Source organism: Coptis chinensis, chromosome 2, assembly GCF_015680905.1.
Source record: "Coptis chinensis isolate HL-2020 chromosome 2, ASM1568090v1, whole genome shotgun sequence".
In the NCBI taxonomy this organism is placed as follows: domain Eukaryota; kingdom Viridiplantae; phylum Streptophyta; class Magnoliopsida; order Ranunculales; family Ranunculaceae; genus Coptis; species Coptis chinensis.
This window is the reverse complement of record NC_141457.1, coordinates 81,996,131-82,020,292: the sequence shown is the minus strand read 5'-3', so window position 1 is coordinate 82,020,292 and position 24,162 is coordinate 81,996,131. Positions and strand designations below refer to the sequence as shown.

The window sequence follows — 24,162 nt, the reverse complement described above, 5'->3', positions numbered from 1 at the left end:
GATTGGATTTTGGAATTTTTAGTAGTAGTTAGTAGTAGTTTTGTTTTGTATGCAGATCGTGAGTCCGATGCTAGCTAACATGTGTAATTTTTAGCTTGTGTTCTTGAGTTCTTGAGTTCTTCTTTGTGGAGTTTGTTATTCCCGACTAAATACCATGATAAGTTTGCTCTATTATTATGGTTTCACCGATAAATTTGTCTTTTGCATTGTTTCTTTACGGAATAGGATTTTATTTATTGCTTAGGTTGGTGATATCCTCCTCGTTAAAGATTTGTTTAGCACGTAGGTAACAGGAGGGTGAGCTTATACTGCATTAGTCTAAACTCTGTTATACCCAACCGAGGGTAGCAAACATTAATTTGAAGAATGGGTTGTCTCAATTTACCGCAAGGCGAAGGATTCAAAATTTGGTTTTGTTAGTAGAATTGAGCCTCGGCTTTTGGCCCTTTGAGGCTTTGCACTTTTGAATGCTTAGTTGTTAACTATAATGACCTGTTGTTTTTAGTGGGTATGTCCTTAATATCTTTAGATTCTATGCAAGATGTGCTTGCGTTTTTTGCCTCAGGTTTGTTATGCTTTTCCTATGTATGCAAGAATTATCGTGGCTTGCTACGTGACTCATATTTATCATTTGCTTGAGAAACTGAATGCCTTATCATTGCATTGAAAATTTGTTTGAAAATTTGTTTGAATTGCATATGGCTCTCCTCTCTATGATGAAGAATGAAGCATAATCACTTTTCTTGATTGTTTGTGTAGCAAATTTTGTTCTTTTTGGTTGAGTTCATTGAATGAATCATGGATGCCTTTCTTCTTGGTAAAATCTCTAGTTGTTTGTTAGTTGAAGTGCAATGTCTTGTGCCTTCAACGAAATCACGAGTACAAAGGACTCGCATGTTTGTTTTTGTATTAAATTTAACTTAATATATTGTCTATTACCGGTTCATGCTTGCAAGTTTTTCTTGAAAATAATTTGGATTTCGTGTACATGGTGGCACACGGCACCGATAAGTCTACATGGTCTTGAACTGATTACACACACACACACACAAACGGAAAAAATAAAGAAATTGAGGAACTGTATTGTGTATTTGTGTTATAATAATGTTCTAACAGATTAATAACGTTAGTGGGTCTATGATTTGCAGGCCACTTATTGCTCGGGTTTATCCTTTGTAAGTAGGATTTTCTGAATCTTTGATTATTTAGTTGTGCCGTAATATTCACGCGTTACATTCTTTTTTTTGTTATATAAATGTTGGTTCTTTGGATTTTTAACAGATATATGTTTGATTCGAGCAATTGAGACTAACTTCGCACGATGAGAGTAGAAAATTGCTTAAGTATTGGGTTCTCTCAGTGTTACGATTATATTCTTTGAGCTTACATCGTAAAGCTCATCGAATGGTAATTATGCTGAAACTTTTTCCCTTTATTTCATCTACCACGATATAACCAAAACATACTTCCTGAATTAGCATTTTAACATAATGTTGTACTCTTTCTTTTACGGTATGATACATTCTCGTAGGTTTCAATTCGGCCTTTCATCAAGTTTGATGATCACCTTTTGGTTGATAGTTCCTTCTCTTAACGGGTATTTGTTTATGCCTATGATCATTTCGTGAGGCCTTGCTATTATGTGAACCTACAACCATTTGTGGATATGGCTATGTATAGGGATTTGGCAAATATAATCCCATTAAAATTTGAATTGCATATGGCTCTCCTCTCTATGAAGAATGAAGCATCTGTGATTGGAATTGACCCCGGAATTGAGTAAGAATTTAAGAATAAGCAAGTACATTAATTAGTCATAGTTTGAACTTAAATACATTTTCATGGAAAAGTTTTTCAATATACCAAACGGTGGAAAATAAATTCTGTAAAACATTTTCTTTTCGGTTGAACCAAACACAATTTTTTTTTTTTATGGAATTTGAAATCAAGGAAAAGAATTTCTTATAGAAACAACTTTCCAGGAATTTTAAATTCCTTGAACCAAACATAGCCTAAATATTAATTCGAATTGATCCTTTGATTAGTGATCAGCTACCAATAGTCTTTTGATTAGAGACTAAAACTACCCTTTTCTATAATATGAATTCAATTTCCCTTAAAGAACAATCCTACGACCTTTATATATTGGTCCAAACCCTAACAGTTTCCTACTATAACTAGGAAACAATATTCAACAATATTCTATAAATAGTAATTTACTTAAAATAAACTCTTAGGACACATAGGTGTGTGATGGCGTAGAGCTCTAGTCATGCAATGCGGTGAATGGTCCGGCATTTGGAGTTGGTGTCTCAACATCCCCCAGCTCTACAAACAAGGCTTGACCGCAAGGCTTAAGCCGAGGAAAACATTTGCATCGGTTGGGAAGAATCTTCCCAAGTAGCCTCGTCGATGAAAATCCTTCCCATTGCACTAACCACTCCATTGTACCTTCATTAGTGAGCTGCGTCTCTAAAATTTGGTGTGGAATCCAAGTTGTCTTGTCTCGGGCCGAACCGGCGGAGGTCATCCGAAATAGGTTGATTTTCCCCAAGGACCTCTTTAATAAAGAGACATGAAAACCGGATGAATCTTGCAACCCGATGGTAAAGCTGTAATTTGTATGCCCTTTGCTCCAATTTTCTGGATAATTTTAAATGGTCCGTGAAACTTTGGAGATAGTTTAGTATAAGCTTGAGAGGCGCAGTTGTTTGCCTATACTACGTAATCTTAAGTAGACCCAGTCATCTAAATCAAACTCGCGTTCGCGGCTTGGGTCCGCCAAAATCTTCATACGCTCTTGAGCTGCAATCATATTTTTCTTTAGAATCCTCAAGGTGTCATCTCTCGCTTCACGTAGGTTTACGTCCTACTTGCATGAACATCGGTTGTGCCTGGAATGTGCTGTAGAATCGAAGGCGGAGTTCTGCTATAAACTGCTTCAAACGGAGTCATCTTGATTGTAGCCTGATAGGTAGAATTATACCACCATTCTGCCCAGGGAAGAAATGTAACCCAAGTAGATGGTCTGTCACCTGCGAAACATCTTAGGTAGCATTCCAAAATCCTATTTGTTACCTCTGTTTGACCGTCAGATTGTGGGTGATATGCTGAGCTGCGACACAACTTTGTGTTTTGTAACGAGAAAAAAGACTCCCAAAAATTACCTATAAATATAGGGTCACGATCACTTACAATTGACCTCGGAGGTCCATGAAGCTTGACAATGTCTCGAACAAAAATCTCAGCAATCTTGCTTGCAGTATAGGGATGGGCAATGGCGCTAAAATGAGCATATTTAGAGAGCCTGTCAACCACCACAAGAATGACTGTTTTGTTGTGCGAACGAGGTAGACCTTCGATGAAGTCCATAGATAGGTCGATCCAAACATCTTCAGGTACTGGTAGTGGGTTAAGTAATCCTGGAGGAGCCACGGATTCTGCCTTGTTTCGTTGACAAATATCACAACGAGCAATAAAAGCTTTAATGGAAGTCTTCATTCCGTGCCAGAAAAAACTTGTTTGAAGTCGCTTGTAGGTCCGTAGAAACCCAGAGTGTCCTGCTGCAGGAGAGGCATGGAATTCTTCTAGCAATTTGTTACACCACTGAGAATGGGGGGCTACTACCAATCGTCCTTTATAGCGCAAGGTGTTAGCCTCATAAGTGAAGAACTTACGTGAAGATGGATCTCGCGTGATGGCGTCTATTAAGGCTTGCATGGCAGGGTGGGAAGAACATTCTGTTGCTATTTCTGTCAAACTGTCCAGTATAGGGCGGAGAGTGCGAGTACTTCACTGACTTGAGGGAACCTTGACAAAGCATCGGCAGATTGATTGTGCTTGCCAGGGCGGAAACATATCTCATAATCATATCCTAAAAGTTTGGATACCCACTTTTGCTGCTCTAACGAATTTAATCGTTGCTCGTTGAAGTATTTCAACGTTCTATGGTCTGTGAAGATCTTGAAATGGCGTCCCAGCAGGTAGGGTCTCCACTTTTGTACCGCGGCAATGACTGCCAGCATTTCCTTGTCGTAGATAGGTAGAGACAGATTTCTTCCTGCTAATGCCTTACTGAAATAAGCAAGTGGCCTGCCCTTTTGCATTAAAGCTGCACCCAAACCATGTCCTGAAGCATCACATTCAATATAGAAGTCCATGGTAAAATCTGGTAATGCCAACACTGGGGTTGTTGTCAGAGCAAGTTTGAGGTCGTTAAAATGCAGCGGTGGCTCTGGGGACTCCATTCATATGAATCCTTTTTAAGCAGCTGAGTGAGAGGGCCGCTAATCTTGCCATAGTCCTTTACGAATTTTCTATAGTACCCTGTCAACCCGAGGAACCCACGTAATTCTTTGATGTTGGACGGAAGTGGCCATGAAGTCACTGCGTTAATCTTTTCACTGTCAACGGAGACACCAGTTGCATCTATAATGTGCCCAAGATAGGCAATAGAGGGTTTTCCGAACGAACACTTAGATGCGTTGACAAATAGTTTGTGTGTCTGCAATATTTCCAATACTTTGCGGAGGTGTAGCACATGTGAGGACTCGTTCTTGCTATATACCAATATGTCATCAAAGAAAACCAATATTTAAATCGAAGATAGGGACTAAAACAACTCGTTCATCAAGCTTTGAAATGTTCTTTGGTGCATTAGAGAGGCCAAAGGGTATGACTAAGAATTCATAGTGTCCATCATGGGTCCTAAATCTTTGTCTTAGGAATGTCACCATCATGTACCGAATTAGATGATAGCCCGACCCTTAAGTCGAAGTTTAGAAAATATTGTGGCATTGTGAAGTTCATCCAATAACTCGTCCACAACTGGAATTGGAAAACAATCTTTGATTGTGATGGCATTAAGGGCTCTATAATCAACGCATAAGCGCCATGAACCGTCTTTTTTCTTGACTAGTAAAACGGGTGAAGAGAACGGGCTGGAGCTAGGTCGAATAAAACCTGACAATTGGAGTTCTTTAACAATTTTTTCGATTTCGGCTTTTTGAAATTGAGGATATCTGTATGGTCTGACACTGACAGGTGAGGAATTTGGTTGGAGGGGTATGCGGTGGTCATGTGTTCGAGGAGGTGGTAAGCTCTGTGGGACTCCAAATATATCAGCAAATTGAAGAAGTAAGCTTTGTAGGGATACCTGATGTGGTTGTAGATGAATTTTCTGAGATGCTCCCGCATTCGAATAAGTAACCGGTGCGTCCAAGGAAAGTAGGTATACTTGTTTCTCTTGCTGGATAGCCTTTGTCATTGTTGGAGAGTCGATGAGCTTGACCAATGGGGAACCATTACCCATTATTGTAAAGACTTGGTTATTAGCAGAGAATTTCATAACTAAGCGCCCAAAGTCCCATTGTATCTGACCCTAGTGTAACGAAGCCATTGTGTGCCAAGCACAATGTCGCAACTTTTGATAGCAAGCACTGTGAAATTCGTGGTGAAACTAAATCCTTGCACTTCTACTTTAACGCACGAACACACGCCGTTACTTGGTAAATATCCACCATCTGCGATCATTACTTGGAGTGTGGCATAACCGGTGATAGATGCGGACCACAACGGGCGAGCTCTTTGTCGGATGGATGAAATTGTGAGTTGATCCCGAATCGACGAAAGCACGGATAGAGGTGTATGCTTAATTAGCTGAGGTGCGATTGTGCTAGACCCAAATGATCCCTCGGCGCATGCGAGAGATACTTGAATGATGTCTTCTTGGTCCTTGATCGTTGATCATCGTTGAAACCCTCTTGGTCTTGCTCGTGGTGAGACGCATCCGATAGCAGCAATTGAGTTGTCATACAACGATGGCCCGGCTTATAAATTTCATCACAGTTAAAACAAAGGCCTTTTTCTCTCCGTGCTTTCTGCTCAACCCATGAAAGGCGTTTAACTCCCGTTGGCAGCGAAGGATTCGAGGAGTTAGGTTTAGGGGTATTGGTCGGGTTGGGGTGTTTGGTATATTGGCGATAGGGATTGGTTGTTGCATGGAACGACTTAGTAGCCACTAGTGCGTCCTCTTGACACAATGCTAACTCAAAAGCATGGGACAAACTTGTAGGTGTTAGAAGACGGACACCTGCCTGTACATCAGTTCTTAGTCCCGAAAGGAACAGACTGACTTGGTGAGCCTCTTGTAAATCCGGAACCAAGTTAACCATTGTTTCAAATTGTGAGATATAGGCAGAGACTGTACCTGTTTGCACCAATTTAGATATTGCACTCATAGGATCCAGATTTTTTCTCGAACCGAATCGTTTACAAAGGGCCCTAGAAAATTGATTCCACGTTAAATCTCCCATCGAATTATGGAGCCACCTGTACCAAGCGACTGCTTCTCCACGGAGATGAATAGAGGCCATGATGACCTGTTGCGCAGGAGCCATAGGATTCAAACTAAAAAACTGTTCCACTTGAAAAATCCATCCTTCAGGTTCCTCTCCTTCAAAGCGGGGAAAATCCAGGCGAAGTGGTCGTCCCTGGATATTGTGCTGCTGTTGAAGTCGTTGATGAGGGTTTAGCGGAATAGGATTAGGATTATCAACCCTATCAAGCAGGAGCTGCATGTTTGTGGTGAGATCGTTGAGGAGGGTGGTGTGATTGCCGAGCGTGGTGGTGTGGGTGGCAAGGGTATCCGCATGTCTTCCTGTAATCTCCTCAAGTTCTTTAACCGTCATGGTGAATAAAAAAAATATATATATATATATATATTTTTTTTTTTGAGAGAAATCGACTGGCTCTGTTACCAAGATGATGAGACTCAGTTCTTGAGTCTAAATATTAATTCGAATTGATCCTTTGATTAGTGATCAGCTACCAATAGTCTTTTGATTAGAGACTAAAACTACCCTTTTCTATAATATGAATTCAATTTCCCTTAAAGAACAATCCTACGACCTTTATATATTGGTCCAAACCCTAACAGTTTCCTACTATAACTAGGAAACAATATTCAACAATATTCTATAAATAGTAATTTACTTAAAATAAACTCTTAGGACACATAGGTGTGTGATGCGCGTAGAGCTCTAGCTGTCTGTCTGGTGAATGGTCTGGCAGCTGGAGTTGGTGTCTCAACAGAAATAATCACACAAATTCCACACGTATAAAAAATATATAAATTATTTCCTAAAAAATAGGAAACATGATCTTATTACCCCCCAAATTATGTACGTATATATTTTTCTTCAATGTTGGAATTAAATATCAACATAAGCTATTTAACAAGAGGTACTATTTTAGTACAACTCGCCCAACTTAAGTGCAATTCAAATTAGTATGTACAATTATTTCCTAAAACATAATTATTTTTAACTAACTATTATTTCCTCAAAAATAGGAAAGAAATTACCCTACAAATTCCGCAAAAATAATTATGTTTAACTAACAAAGAGAATGTCATCATAAAATTATAGGCATTGACACCACCAAAATAAATGTGCATAATGGGACTTGAAATGAAACACACTCATTAAATTCAAAGATGTAAAAGAATGACCACCATTGTAACACCCTCATTTTATTAAATGTCCAAAATTAATTATTTTACAAAATAATAATAATAATAATAATAATAATAATAATAATAATATAATATTGACTAAGTCTTAAGTTAAGTGGAGTGAATATGTATGTTTTATTTTTATTTTTTTTTAAAAAAAGATGGAAAATAGTTTGTTTATTTTGAAAATGATTTAATAGGAAAGTTTTTAAGTTTTAGAATAAAGTGTAGAGATTTTACTAATAAAGAAATATGGAGAGAATAATTTCGTAATTTATGGGAGAAAATATGGAAAGTTTCTTAGGGTGTGTTTGTTAACTGGCAAACTTTTAGTGGGAAAATATAAGATTTGCCAATGTTTTCCCACTATAGATTTGCCAGACAAATCTATAGTGGGAAAATTTTAGTTTGCTAGTGTTTGTTTGCAAAAATTTATAGTGGGAAAATATAAGATTTGTCAGTTTTGCTAGTGTTTGTTTACATGGTTTTTCTCCAGTGGCAAATGATATTTCAATTTTTTGGAGATATTTTTTTTGGTTTTCAAACTCAATGAAGTATAACAAAAAATTAAATAAAATTAAATACAATACAACTAAACTTTAATAGTATCCATAGGATGTCTTCTTAAACAACCATCGCAACATAGCAGTAGCACACCACCACCACTCCACCACACCCACCACACCACTTAATTGCACACACTACCACACACACCAACCCACTACACGCACACAAAGACTCAACAAGAACACACAATAAAATATCCAAAAGTAACATCAATGTCACTTAACAATAATATATCGGTCCACCACTTAACAACAATCCCACAAAAACATATAGTTCAAACATAGAAATAAACCCAAAAACAAGGTTGAATCAACGTCCAACTTGTTCTAGCCTCCTAAACAACCATGAAGCCTTGATATCCTCTTTAAGGTCTAAGAAGACCTTAATAAGCCTATCATTCTCGACCAGCAAGTCAAGCGACCTTAAGAAAAGCTCAGGATTCATATCAGGAAGAGATTGCAAAGCATCCTTCAACAAATCTATTTGGTCTACTTCTTCTTCTTGTGGTTCTGGTTTGAGGGCCTCGGCAATTTTCGCCACCGCTTCAGTTAACACCTTAAACGAAGGGGGTTCGGGTATATTCTCAAAGAATCGAGACTTCCTAGTCTTCTTAGCAGTAGGTGTAGTGTTTCTAGGAGCACTCTCAGTTTGAGAAGTATCCCCACTAGCATCTGAGGGAGTACCAAAAGTTGAGGACTCACCAACATCAGAATCGTCACCCCCATCTCCTTGGGTTTGCCTAGAATCATCTAAACAAGAAGTTGAAACAAAAAGTTAATTTCAAAACTAGTTAGACACACAAAATTCAACTCTATTTACATCTAATCAACTTACCTCCATCCACCATGTCATCATCGAACCCACTATTGCCCCTTTTTCTAGTTGCATAATCAGTCCCAAAAATGAGACAACATTCATCATAGTAAGGAAACGATTTCTGCCTGAGAGTTTTTGCCAACGGATGAGCCTAAATCCCACAATATATAATATGACATCCAAAACCAAATCCTAATAAAAAAAATAAGATTATTTTATTACCTTTACATAACTCTCCCATGCATTTTCATCTGCATCAATTCTCTTGGTCTTTTTGTTGAAAGACAAACCAAACCCACTAGCATCAACTACATGTTTCGCAACTTGCCAAGCAAGTCTCATTGTTTTCAACCTTGACCTGACATTGTCTGAAACCAAATTCATTCCAAGTCGCATATTGATCTCATCAGCAGTACGCTTCAAGCTCTCTTTCCTCCACCCATTATCTGCCATCTTGCCCCTAGTAGCTAACTCCTCTAACAACACCTCTACCAAGATGGCTTCCATGTTGGGATACCATCTAACTTGGGGCGATCTTGTTTTCATAGCTTCTTTATGTTTTCTAGCCATATTGTCACACCCCGAATTTCGATAAATTAGATAATAAAATGATATCCGACTCCTCGATATCCGAGATGTGACAACAACCTCACAACCCAATCTATATCATAACCCTAATGAATAATAACACATGCGGAACCACTAAACAATAAAATACTCAAAACAATCCACTCATCATTAAGAAAACTTGTGATCAAAAAATTAAGTTACAAACTTCTTCACTTAAGAATTCGGAAAAATAAAATAAATTAAACATATGTCCCCAACAAATTCCACTACATCTATGAGGAAAAATGAAACGACATCTTATTAAAAATAAATGCTAACATCAATCACGAGCAGCACGCCACCTTCTCGAACATCAGCTAACCCTGTCCAGGCTGATCGACTATGTTCATATAAGAACACACCCGATTAGCAAACATGCAAATCGGGTCAGCATTATAAATAATGCTGGTATGAGTAGTCTTAGTAAAACCATTTAGACATACATAATATTTCATTCTTTACATGGCAGGTAGTTCCTCCATCGAGGCGCCTAAGCTTAAGGTAGTTAGTTCCTTCATAAAGGCACCTTAACTTCTAACTAAGAGTAAATAACTTATGTCAGCCTAGTACTTACCTTTATGCATGCTCTATCACAGAGTGGGTCCTCTCTGCAAGAATAATTAGTTTAACCCACTTTCCTGCAAGCAATTAGTAATAATCATAACAAAAATTAAACTTAACTTGAAAGTCTTAAATCAATAACCACACCTGAGGAAAAATATCATGGCAGTAACATTTATCAAGTGTCCCTAGTAACCCGTCGTCTCTATATTTTACCTAGTTTTCCTGGCTACCACAATCGCTACCCAATACCGAACATGTACATCCACATGCCTCCCCTTACATAATGTACCACTCAGTGCGTAACTACCCTGAGCGGGATCCCGCACACCAGGTAACCCTCACACGAAAGCCATTATGTAAGTAATGCCACTATTCGGCATAAAATATCGCGTGTCTCGTTCTATTTTGCGAACGGAATAATCAAGCCATTATTCGGCTACGCCAGAAGGGCCATTCAGCTTTACTGAAATGCCAGAAGGGCCAATCACATTACTTACGCCCGAAGGCCATTCAGATTCACTGAAACGCCAGAAGGGCCAAACAAATTGCACACGCCCACACAGGGCAAATCACACGAGTTGTGGTAGCTAGGTTCTAGGATTTTCGTTACGTAATTTATTCAAATGTATATATCTATGCATCTTAAAATTTCTCTATCTTCACGTGTCAAAATTTACACAAGATCGACGTCAAATCTATATTAGATACTGACAAACAAGTTTATACAAGTGTCACCCACATCCTATCATCGGATTGGTCCATAAAATCAATCTATAACATTTTTGGAAAAAGTCAACAGTCAACCCAACAATCGACGGTCCTAACCGGTGGTCATTCCACTCGGTCCTCACCCAAACCCATATTTAAAAAGAGTTCAAACCCTGGTCCTAAGCGACTAGCTAAACAGACCCGGTTTAACCCGTCCCATAAACTGATTTGGCCCAACTTGAAAATTTCGAAACTAAACTAGATCCCATGCGATCCAATTCAAAATTTAGGAACCAACCCACATAAACATATTAAATTGGCCCAAAAATAAAAGACTAAAAGAATTGGCCCAAAACAAAACTGGTGTGATCCGGCCCAAGGTATCCCAACTAGTGTGGTCCGGCCCAACTAAAAAGTACCCAAACAAAACGTCATCAAGAACAGTGGCCGATCCCTTCATCTTCTCCAGCGCTTCAATCCACTTTTCGGCCACCCAAAAGTCTTCACGCACCACCCAAAACTAACCAACCGAAATTGGTTAGGATGAAAAACCCCAAAGCTTTAATTCACCAAGCAACCCCCGATTTCCAGTTAGAAAAATCACCTCTAAAATCTTAGATCCGACCGTCATTAATGTTTGTGAAGCTTTCAAACCCCCACAAACTCCCCACTACCACCATACATCAAACCACCAACCCACAATACAACAAAACAGTTCAAACACGAAAATAAATACAAAAAAATCAAATTCCTCAATATCACAGTAATGGCAGTAATGGTGTTTTTACAGAGGAGGAGGTTAGGGGCTCGCGCCTCCCTTTACCACCACATAATGGTGTTAACAGTACTAACAATCTACTAAGTTTTAAACATACATATTAAGAATACTCTTTGAAGAGAAAAAATATAGCAGAAAACGAAAGATGAACATAACATGGTTTTGGACGTAGTCAACTGTGTCTATATACGGGAAAAACGAAAAATAAACTACTCACCTCCTGTGTTATCGACAACAGAAAATATTGAAGAAAAAAATGAGAGAACCAATCCCAGCTAGCTCGCGATATCCGCATTCTTCTCCGTTTTAGGCTTGTGTGTGTTGTTTGTGGTTTTTCAGAAAAAACTAGTTTCTCCGGAGACACCCTATATTCTCCTTAACTTCCAAATTACTAAATATTCTTATATCATAACTATGGAAATATTATTTCTATTAAAAGTATTATATATATTATGTTCCTTAGGTTAATATCTTGTTTCCTTTTTATTTAAAGCTTTCCAAAAATTAAAGATAATCTACCCACATTCAAAATTCAAATACTGGTTTCCTATATTAACATTATTTGAAATTACTATTTGGTATTCCACATGCTAGTACGTTGACCAGAAAAAATACAGTCAAATACAGAAAATATTAAATATTGTTACGCAAATAATGTAAATATAAAATAGGGGTCTCACAGCTATACACACCTTAAAGGGATCTCGTCCCGAGATTCAGCAGTAGAGGACACTAAGCGAATACCTCCGGATGCGCGATTCTAACCTTGTCCTTTAACTCCCACGTAACATCCTTCTCATCTTCACTCCATTGCACCTTCACCAAGTTCACTTGTCGCCGCCGAAGTTGTTTCACGTCACGGTCCACGATGGTGATAGGTTTCACCGAGTGCGTCAAATCGTCATTAATCTCGATCTCGCCTGGCTCAACAATCTGTGTCGGGTCTTTCACACACTTTCGAAGCATGGAAATATGGAAAACATCATGCACCGAGGATAAAGTAGCAGGCAACGCGAGCTGATATGCCACACTGCCAACACGAGCAACAATCTCAAACGGTCCAATAAATCTAGGGCTCAACTTGCCCTTTTTCCCGAACCTCATCATACCACGCATAGGGGACACCTTCAAAAATGCAAAATCCCCAACTTCAAACTCAACTCCCTTCCTCTTCCGATCAGCGTAGCTCTTCTGTCGACTCTGAGCTGTCTTAATCCGTTCTCGTATCACCCTAACATTCTCTGCAGTCTCCCTAACAATGTCCGGACCAAGTAAGACACCATCACCCACCTCGGCCCAACACGCCGGTGATCTACAGGGCCTCCCATAAAGGGCCTCGAATGGTGCCATGCCAATACTAGAGTGAAAACTATTATTATACGCAAACTCAACCAAAGGAATATGTTCCTCCCAACTGCCTCCGAAATCAAGGAAACATGCCCGCAACATGTCCTCCAATATCTGATTTACCCGCTCTGTTTGTCCGTCCGTCTGAGGGTGATATGTTGTGCTCAAGTTCAGCTTCGTGCCCATAGCACGCTGGAAGCTCTCCCAAAACTCTGATGCAAAAAGTGGATCTCTATCAGAGACAATGGAAACAGGTACGCCATGGAGTCTCACCACCTCTCGAATGTACTTTACTGCCAAACTATCAGTGTTTCGCCGTACCCCAATCGGAATAAAGTGAGCAGATTTCGTCAATTGATCTACAATAACCTAAATAGACTCATTTCCCTGCCGGGACTTAGGTAATCCATCCACGAAGTCCATTGAGATTTGTTCCCATTTCCACGTGGGAATCTCCAAAGGTTGCAACAAACCTGAAGGCCTTTGATGCTCTGCCTTCACCTGCTGACATGTGAAACAACGAGACACATACTCTCCCACATCTCTCTTCATACCTTCCCACCAGAAAGTCCTCTTCAAGTCATGATACATCTTCGTACCCCCGGGATGAATAGTGAATTGAGACGTATGAGCCTCATCCAATATCTCCCTCTTCAACTAAACATTATTCAGAACACAAAGTCTATTCCGAACTCTCAAAGCACCTTCAGAATCTACTGACCAAACGATGTACCAAAGAAAGATCACCCATCTGTAGGTTCAAAACCTTACTCACCAACGAAGGCTGGACTGTCAAACTGCCAACAAAAGCTCTAGCCGTCCCCGACTCAACATGCAAATCTACTGAAGCCAAAATCTCAAGTGACTTCCACTCTTGCACCATAAGTGAAGTCATCACACTGTGTTGCCTACTCAAAGCATCAGCTACCACATTTCCCTTACCAGGATGATAATGAATCTCAAAGTCATAACTGCTAATGTACTCCATCCACCTCTGTTGTCTCATGTTCAACTCCTTCTGTGAGTACAAATACTTCAAGCTTTTGTGATCCGTGTACAACTCAAACCTCTCCCCATATAGGTAGTGTCGCCATACCTTCAAAGCAAATACCACTGCCGCCAGCTCCAAATCATGCGTAGGATATCGCCTCTCATGGAGTTTCAATTGTCTAGATGCGTAAGAAACCACCTTCTTGTCCTGCATCAAAACACATCCCAAACCCGTACCACTAGCATCAGTAAAAACCACCAACTTCCCGCCTCTAATGGGAATAACTAAGATCGGCGCTGTAGTCAATCTTTGTTTCAACTCTTGGAATGCTCGTTCACAATCATCATTCCACAAGAACTTAATATTCTTCCACATCAACTGTGTCATCGGTGCAGCAATAAGAGAAAACTTCTCTATGAACCTCCTATAATACCCGGCCAATCCTAAGAAACTCCTCACTTCAGTGGCATTAGTAGGTTGCTTCCACTTTTTAACCGCTACAACTTTCTCGGGGTCTACTGCTATCCCCTTACTCGATATCACATGCCCAAGAAATCTGACTTCAGCCACCCAAAAATGGCACTTGCTGAACTTTGCATATAACTACTGCTCCCTAAGAATCTGTAACACTATCCGCAGATGTTCCCTGTGCTCCTCAACGCTCTTGGAGTACACAAGAATGTCGTCAATGAAAATAATAACGAACCTGTCCAAATACGGATGGAACACCCGATTCATCAAGTCTATAAAGAATGCAGGTGCATTAGTCAGTCCAAATGGCATAACAGAAACTTCAGACAACCCATAGCGAAAAGTACTAAAAGTGAGAGAAAAATACTCTGCTCTTCCACACTCATCTGATAGTACCCAGTCCTCAAGTCAAACTGCGAGAATATCACTGCCCCTTTTAGTTGATCTAGGAGGTCATCTATCCTGGGCAATGGGTACTTGTTCTTGATCGTCGCCTTGTTCAGCTCCCTATAGTCAATGCACATCCTCAAAGTACCATCCTTCTTGGACACGAAGATAGCTGGTGCAGTCCACGGCGAGTTACTCAGACGTATAAACCTAGTTTATACACACCTTAAAAGGTTTATACTTATATCAACACATAATAATAAATAATAAGCACACAGCACACCACAACAAAAGTCAAACACAAACAACAAGGCTTACCCTTTCTGCAACAACTCCTCAAGTTTAACTTTCATCTTATCCAACTGCTTTTGGCCACCAGACAGACTGACTTGGAAATTGGAGCTGTCCCTGGTAGCAAGTCTATCCGGAACTCTACCTCTCGCTTAGGCGGCAGTCCAGGGATCTCCTGTGAAAAATAAACTACTCACCTCCTGTGTTATCGGCAACAGAAAATATTGAAGAAAAAATGAGAGAACCAATCCCAGCTAGCTCGTGATATCCGCGTTCTTCTCCGTTTTCGGCTTGTGTGTGTTGTTTGTGGTTTTTCAGAAAAAACTAGTTTCTCCAGAGACACCCTATATTCTCCTTAACTTCCAAATTACTAAATATTCTTATATCATAACTATGGAAATATTATTTCTATTAAAAGTATTATAAATATTATGTTCCTTAGGTTAATATCTTGTTTCCTTTTTATTTAAAGCTTTCCAAAAATTAAAGATAATCTACCCACATTCAAAATTCAAATACTGGTTTCCTATATTAACATTATTTGAAATTACTATTTGGTATTCCACATGCTAGTACGTTGACCAGAAAAAATACAGTCAAATACAGAAAATATTAAATATTGTTACGCAAATAATGTAAATATAAAATAGGGGTCTTACACATACCTAGTTTGAAGCAATTACCAACAAAGAACATAGCATAGTAACTTATCAAGGTAACAAATAAGAAAGATTGCATATGAATAAAACATTATAAGTAGTTGAAACATAATAGTGTCTATTACAAAAACAATCTAATAAAATCATAAGTCTACTACAAAAACATCACTCATATAATCATAATATCTATTACATCACTCGTTATCTGCCCACATTGCAATTGACAACTCATCCCTAAAATTAGTCCACCCAATGCTTGGCTGCATATCAATATTCATATTTGGAGCATTCAGAGAGTTGTCAGCTTCTTCCTCATCATCAGTGAGACCCTCATCACTCAATGTATTATCAGGATCTTCTTCTCGCAAGAAGTTGTGCAATGCACAACAGGCAAGGATAACCTTTGTGTGTGTTTTGACATCGTGGAAAACTGCATGCCTTAGATAGGCAAATCGCTTCTTCAAGAGACCGATTGTCCTTTCAACAACAATACGCAAAGATGAATGACAAAAGTTATATTGTTCTTTATGATTTTGAGGTTGAACTTCACCGATCTCTCTAAGATGGTACCGTACACCACGGTAAGGCGTGAGGAACCCTGGCACTAAAGCAAATCCAGCATCCGCAAGATAGTACTTGCCATTTGGAATAGTAAGCTTATGCCCAGGACGAGCCACAGCACTCCTCAACAACAGTCCATCGTGTGCCGATCCCTCCCACCCTGCTAGCACGTATGTGAACCTCATGTCAAATGTGCAAGCTACTAACACATTTTGGGTCACGACACCTTTCCTGTTACGATACCTAGCATGTTGCGCTAGTGGTAAATTGATTGGAAAGTGTGTACCATCAACCACACCCACAGCATCCTAACATAAAAAACTTCATAAATATTTATTGAACTATTAAACATTGAAATCAAAATGATCCTATCCATTTTCTAAAAAGTTGACTGAAATAACAATGCCAATGATGTGTGTTGGTACACTCGCGAGGAGAGTTATCAGCGGTAGCATTTGTTACTAACTCTCTGAATAAACAAAGGATTGCATCCAACACGAGATGGAAATAACGGTGAACTGTTTCTCCTGAACGGAAGAATTGAAATGTTTCATTCCGATTACATGTCATGCCCGGTGTTGAGAAATAGGGCAACTTGCTCTTCCAATGTAACATGTCCGCTTTCACGTAGACCATGACCATGCAAAAGAAAGTGCACAAGCGTTAAACATTGATCGCCTCATCCTTAATTGCTCGTGGCAAAATCTGTCAGTGCTTGTATACATCCTACCCAATATAGTTCTCCGTACTTGATCCCAATTCCTACGAGGACCTCTAATAAGAGCAGGGGGAGCCCTACGCCTAGGCCTATACCTCCCAATATACATTCTCCTATACCACCATGTCATCATCATATATGCACTTATAACTATAAGTAGAAATGCTACTAACCTACGATGACGTTCGGTAATCATTCTACAATATCTCAAAAAGAAAAAAAAAAATTAATGAAGTATACAAATTCATGTACTCAATTAACGAAACAAACAAATTGATACAAACATACATGCATGAACAATGTAGAGGAAATATTATAGGGGACGAATGCAGGTAACAGTAATCTACTGAATCATAAAGGAGAACTAACGAGGTTTAGTATAATTAACCCGGTTTAGAAACTTCAATCCAACAATCTGCACTCCCAACTAGATGAGCGGGTGCAGTAGTTTAAGAAGATCGTCGCATCTTATCGTCCACCCTTCATGATGCATTGAGCGCACCATAGTATATCTCGAAGTAATAAAAGGTGAAGTAGCTTTGATGTGCATAGTGTTTTTCTAAGAATTATTTGGTTGGCGTGGCGTATCAGGCCTGCTTTAGTTTTCCTGACCGATTGAGTAGAGTATCATTTGGGTACATTCACCAACGTCCCCCAAAACAAACATTATTTTGTAGCCCCGTAATTGACCAATCTCCCAAGTTTCCGTCTTTTACAACAACAACAAATATTTTCACTAGTACTGTTCCACTATTAAAAACTCAGAGAGAGTGATTCGACCATTGAAATAATAAGCTAACCAACTAGATATGAAGCAAGAGACCTGATTTATAACCATATCTTGATATGTGCAAGTAATTAAACTTTCGATTAGATGGTGTTGTCAATAAATTTTCAGAATAATATGTTTATGTTTTTACGTTAGTCAAACACAATTTTGAATCATTGTAGAAGTAATTTCTCAGCCAAAAATTCTTTCTAGAATTTCGATTTACCATTTACCAGCCAAAGGAAATGACGTTGGCTGTCATCTCACTCATCAGTGTCGAAGTAGACATTTCTTTCCCTCGTGAAAACAGTATCATTGCATCTAATGAATCGAGGTTTCAAGCAGTAGAAAACGTTTACTTGAAGCAGCAATGAAAAAAAAGGAAGGATAAATGCATGTAACAGTAGAAAACAAGAACTTTAATATTGAAAAAAAAGACTGAGAGAAGAGAGAAGAGAGATGAGAGATGAGAGCGACAGAGTATACCGGAAAAGAGAGCGAGTTGATGAGAGGCGGCAGTGAGAGAGAGAGAAGAGAGATCGAGTGGGAAAGTTGTTTCTATTGGCAGTGAGAAAGAGAGAAGAGAGATCGAGAGGGAGAGTTGTTTCTATTTTCCTACCATAGTGGGAAAATACCGGGTGACTAATTTAACTTTGGGGGGAGGTGTTTTCTATTTTCCCACTTCTAGTGGGATAATTTGATTTGCCGGCTAATTCTAAATAGTGTTTGCTAGGGCCCTTATATACACCCAAACACTGGCAAATGGTACTTCTAGTGGGAAAATACAATTAGCCACCCTCATTTACCAGTTAACAAACACACCCTTAAAGTAAAATATGGCAGAATTCTTCAGAATGGGAGGGTTTTTATCAAAAATGGAGAATTTTTAAGAAAACTAATTTTTCATTAAACTAGACAAGTTAAAACAAAGAAGAATGGAGCCCGGATTATGCATCTCGTATCTAGCTATGGATCGGATTGGTGGCGTTCTATTTTATATATTTTCTACAAAATACGAAGGTGAGTAGTTATAGTTTTTCTGTTTTTCTCCGAAACAATATGTTTAGAGTTTTTTTCTTCCGCTCAGTTTTGATCTGTTCTCCTATGTCTTTATTTTTTTTCTCTCATCTTGTTTAATTGTTGAACTGATAGAAGTAAGTATTTTTAGTGGTTAATCATTGAAACTCTTAATTGAATCTGCTGGAGCTCGGAACAGGTCGTTAATGGCAGCGCGAGCTCAGGAATCGTACTGTTTTTTTTTTTTACTTATTTTTGTTGTTGTTTTGTTGGGTTGATGTTGATTGAATTGTGGTTGGGGAAGGGTAATCGAGTTGTTGGTTTATGGGGCTGTTTGAAGCTTTGGATCCGGCGTTAATAGAGGTGCGAGCTCGAATTTGTATAGCTTTAATTTTGTTGTTTGTTTTGGTGGATTATGATGTTATTCTAGTTGGATTATGAGGATTGATTAAGGGGATGAGTGTTGGCGAAGCTTGGAGAGGACGTTAATGGCAGTCGAGATCTAGTTTGGGAGTGATCTCGATAGTAGATAAAAGTGTGTTGTGTGTTAATTAAAGAGGTAGGGTTTTTGTCAAGGATCAAAACCGATGTGATGAGGAAGGGAGAAGTGGTGGCCGGACGTGAGCTGATCCGATGGTGGTTGGTGGTGGATGGAGTGATAAGTGCTCAAAAAGTGCAATTTAACCCTCGATTATGCCTCTTGTTTAGCCATCTTAGTGGACTAATAGTGTTTGTAAGTTATGTTTTATGATTCTACAGGTGAAAAAGAGAGTTTTGTAGAATATTAGAGAAAAAGGGGTAAAACGGAGCAATTCGGAGCATTAATGATCACATGGGAAGCCCATGGACAATCATGTAGAAGGCCAAGGAATTGAAGCTATTAAAGAGGCGACTTTGACCTATTTTAAAGCCTATTTGGAAGCCCAAAGGAAAAGGATTCGTTGCTTGGACCAAAGCCCGCAAAAGAAGAAAGAAGGATGGAGAAAAAGAGGAAAAATAGAGTCTCGTGTCTGAGATGCGACTATTGTGCGTCCAGACGCGACTCTTGCGTCTGAGACACATGGATCATGCGTCCAGATGCATGAAACGACACTGTAGCCAATTCCTTCTCAGTTTTGGAGACGAAGTTGGACTTTGAAAGAAGTTGATTTGTATTAGGAAACAAATGGCGGTTTGGAATGCTTCTAGAACTCATTGTAACCCCTATAAATAGAGGACCTAAGTGCCTCATGTAATTTTCCAATTCACTTATACTCTTGTCTCCAGAACTTGAGGCAGAGAGAGATTAATAATAAAAGATTCGGTTTTAACTAGCCGAGTCTTAATAAGTTAGTCTTTCTAGTCTTATGTTATTCGACTCTTCTTCTTCTCGTTCTTCGTGTTCTTCCTTTTTTATGGAAGGCTAATCATCTCCTTCAATGGAGGAGATGAAGCCGGTGTTTAAGGTTTGATGATTTCTCTAGTTCAAGGTGTTCTTCAATCAGGTTAGTTCTTTATATTTTTAGTTATTAGTTCCATTGCCCAGACCAGGGGATGGAAGTATAGATTAAGGTTTTTATTTATTGTAATCGAATATCATGCAAGTTTAAGGTTTTATTTATTGCAATTGAATATTTGCTAGTGACATGTTTTTATTTATTGTAATTGAATATAATGCTAGAATACGGTTTTATTTATTGTAATTGAATATTATACTATTATTCTCTACTTTTCTTCTAGTTGTGTAGTGTTTTAGAGTAAGGGAAATACTCCTTGTATTTGCCTTAGATGGTGCTTCATTGAATAGTTGCCCAAGCTCACATAAAAGGAAAGAAGATACTAGTAACATGAACATAGGAACAACCTTAAGTAGAGTTAATTGTTAACGATGTTTCGTTCAAGAGGGCATTGACACTCGCTCGATTGCCTAATTGTAGTCTACCTATGAGAACAACCATGAAGCATAAGGTTATAGATCAAAAGTATTGGTGGATTCTAATCTCTTGAATTCCCTCTCTTATAAATTTTCAATAGTTTAGTTAGTTTAGTTTAGTTTAGCATTAGAATCTACAATATCTATAATAATAGTTTTAATCCCTCAAACCCCCTTTCTAGTCCTGTCCTTCATATAAATATACACTTAAAAGTGGACCGATGCCTACTCATCTTTTACTTATTGAGGGATAATTAGGTTTTGATACGCTTCTATTTTGTTCAACGACCATCATCTATCTACATCATCTATATACCATCTTAAATACACAAAAAAGGAGCGCGTGTCAAATGGCGCCGCTGCCGGGGATATAATTAATTGTAGCCCTAGGAAGTAGTGCCAAATGGCGCTGCTGCCGTTTTAAGTTGTTTATGTTTAACGTTTTCTTTCAAGATTAGAACTTTAGATCTTGAGGTAATTTTAGCTGCATCATCCATCCTTTTAAGAAAAAAAGAAGCTTGAAGAACATCTCGAAGACAAGATCTACTATCCAGGTTAGTCAAATCTTTATTCTTTTTATTTCATTCTTAGTATAGTTGCATCGTAGTTTAGTTTTATTGTTTTCTAGTATAATTGCATTTAGGACTTTTTCAACAATTGAAGTTGTAAGCCAACACAGTGAAATATCAAACTCTAGTGTTTCTTGTCTGAATCTTGACAAACAGACTATCGTCTGTGGGTCGTAGTACTTAAGCAATCCAAGTGATTCACCATAACCCTAGAAGAGACAGCTTTAGACAACGAGCGAGATACTAGCTACAAAGCCCAACCCAGTTGAAGAAAAGTAGTTTTGCATATTAGTATAATTTAGAATAGTTGCATATTAGTTTAATTGCATTCAAGCATAGTATGATAGTTTTTCATCATCTTCGCATATCAAGAATACTAGACAAGATTGATACAATGGCCGCACACAATGATAGAGGTGTTCTGGACACCAATAATCCTGAAGTTATCCCACCCATGCAAGCACAACAGAGGAAGAACCTGAGCGATTTCTATTCGCCAATCATTAGAGACCCACCCAGCAGTATTGTTTTTCCAGAGACAGAAGCTAACTAGTTTGAGCTTAGAGCATCAGTAATCTCTATGCTTCCAAAGTTCAACGGTTCAGACAATGTTCAACCTTATGTTCACATGAACAAATTTCTTTCAGTCCTCATAACTTTCAAGAACCAGAATATCAAAGATGAGAGTATCAAGTTGATTCTTTTTCAGCTCTCACTCGAAGGTAAAGCCTCTGAATGGTTAACTGCACAGCCGATCAATTCAATAGACAACTAAGAGAAGTTGAGAACGAAGTTTATGAACAAGTTCTACGCACCCCAGAAGACTGATGCCATGCAGCAAGCTATCAGCAATTTCAAAGGAAAGGCGACTGAAGAATATCATTGTAGTTGGGAGCGATTTAACAAGCTGCTAGTCTCGTGTCCACATCATGGTTTTGATAAGAGCACACTAGCTCATTTTTTCTATCGAGGACTCTCGATGATGAACAAGCAAATAATACAGTCAATGCATAAAGGCAAGTTTACATCAATGGATGGAGAGGAAGCTTACAACTTTCTCGAGAATTTAGCTGAAGAAACACAACAATGGACTACTAGCAACGAGGATGTCGCTAGCATGGAGGGGGAGCCAAAGCAATTTGGTTACCAAGCACATAAACAATCAGATCAAGAACTGAAATCTACATTGGCCAGCCTAGCCACCAGCATTGAAACTATGAGTAAGAAATTCAACCAGTTCTCTATGAATCCCTCCAAGATCAACAAGTCTCAAGCTAAATCTCTCCCAGTCATGCAAGCTAGCCGATATTACGAAGTTTGTTCGAACATTTCCCATGCAACTCTAGAATGTCCTGGTTACTATCAACATGCATCAGTTGGAGAGTATAATATAAACTCATTTCAGAGGCCCAACCAAGGTGGTAATAACTTTCAAGGCAATTATTGGAGACATGACACTAGACCCCCAAGTTCTCAAGATCAAAGTTATATTCCACAGACATGTCAAGCTTCACAGTTGGTTCCTCAACAACAATTATACTCTCAACAGAATTCCAATACAAGGGGAGAGTTAGTGCCTGATCCTAGGAGAAATTATGCCGCACCTGCCAGCCTTGAGAATGCTATTACTTTGCTATCACAGAAAAATCAGAAGTTTGAAAGTGTTCTAGAGCTTATTGCCCAGTCTCAACTCAATCTTCAGCAATCTCAGACAAGTCAATGTTCTAGAATGGAGTCTCTAGAGGCCAAGGTCGACCAACTCACTACTGCTTTGTCTGTAAAGACACAAGCCACTCAACCTAGCTTATTGGAACCGATATCGAAGAGTGAAGATGTATGCCACATTAGGACAACTTCTAGTAGTGATCACCTCCACGATCATGTCAGCTCAGTTACTACTCTCAGATCAGGATTGAAGATAGACAACAAGGTTGACTTACCTTCTCATGATAACATTGCTACAGAGCAATCGGTCAAGATTTCAAATGAAGTTCAAAAGGAAGTGGGGGAAATCCTTTCCACTCGTATTTGTCAAGATGACCAAGACAAGATATGCAAGAATGCCGAAGAGAAAGAAGAGCGCATTAATACGTCGATGTGTTTGTACCAAAGGCACCTTTTCTTATGTTTTTTGCTCAAAGCAAAAAGGACAAGCAATTTTTATAGATGAAGGAGGCATTTGAGAAAGATAACATCAATATCCCCTTTCTCAAAGCAATCCAGCTGTTGCCATCATATGCCAAATTCTTGAAGGATGCATGCAACATAAAGAGAAGTACTCATGTTCCAAAGCGAGCATTTCTAGTTGGACAAACAACATCTGTTATCCATCAGCAAGCTCCAGTCAAGCTCAAAGATCCAGGAAGTCCTACAATATCATGCAAGATAGGAGAAAAATTTACAGGTAATGCTCTTTTAGACCTTGGTGCTAGTGTTAATCTCTTGCCATATCATGTGTACCAAGCGTTGGGCCTAGAGAACCTAAAGCCTACAAAAGTCAAATTGAAGTTAGCTGACCGTTCTACCAAGATTCCCAAAGGCATAGTTGAGGATGTTCTTGTTCACGTAGCCGATTTCTACTACCCAGTGGATTTCATTGTGATAGACACCAAGGAGGCCTTTGATAAAATTCCAATTATTCTAGGCCGACCTTTCCTCGCTACCGCAAAAGCTTTGATAAATTATTACAACGGTGAAATGAAGATCAACTTTGGTAAGATGTCCATGGACATAAATATCTTTCACTTGTTGCATAAGGATTGTGATGACACCAAAGGTGGAGAGGTGTACTTCCTTGATAGCATGATACAAGAATTCGTCCCATTCGAAGATACAATTGAAAGTGCTCAATCTACAGAATACTATGATGAACCTGAGAACCCCACCACGGAGGAGTTGCTAACCATGTTCTTGGA

The 24,162-nt window shown here is 38.9% G+C and overlaps 1 protein-coding gene across 1 annotated transcript; it reads right to left on the bottom strand.

Annotated features, from left to right (window-relative positions):
• Window positions 1-8,389: 8,389 nt before the first annotated feature.
• On the bottom strand, window positions 8,390-9,403 carry LOC147518263 (uncharacterized). Its single transcript, XM_086593872.1, has 3 exons — window positions 9,119-9,403; window positions 8,915-9,047; window positions 8,390-8,829 (listed from the first exon to the last, which is right to left on the bottom strand). Exons 1-3 carry the CDS (start codon window positions 9,401-9,403, stop codon window positions 8,390-8,392), a joined length of 858 nt encoding a protein of 285 aa, XP_086449998.1.
• Between the last annotated feature and the right edge of the window lie 14,759 nt (window positions 9,404-24,162).

Bases quoted from the DNA above. Each gene is read 5' to 3' on its own strand.
- LOC147518263 (XM_086593872.1), bottom strand. From the start codon at position 9,403: ATGGAAGCCATCTTGGTAGAGGTGTTGTTAGAGGAGTTAGCTACTAGG. The intron at 9,048-9,118 runs GTAATAAAATAA...TGTGGGATTTAG, and splicing joins CATGGGAGAGTTATGTAAAG to GCTCATCCGTTGGCAAAAAC. The intron at 8,830-8,914 runs GTAAGTTGATTA...CTTCTTGTTTAG, and splicing joins TGATGACATGGTGGATGGAG to ATGATTCTAGGCAAACCCAA.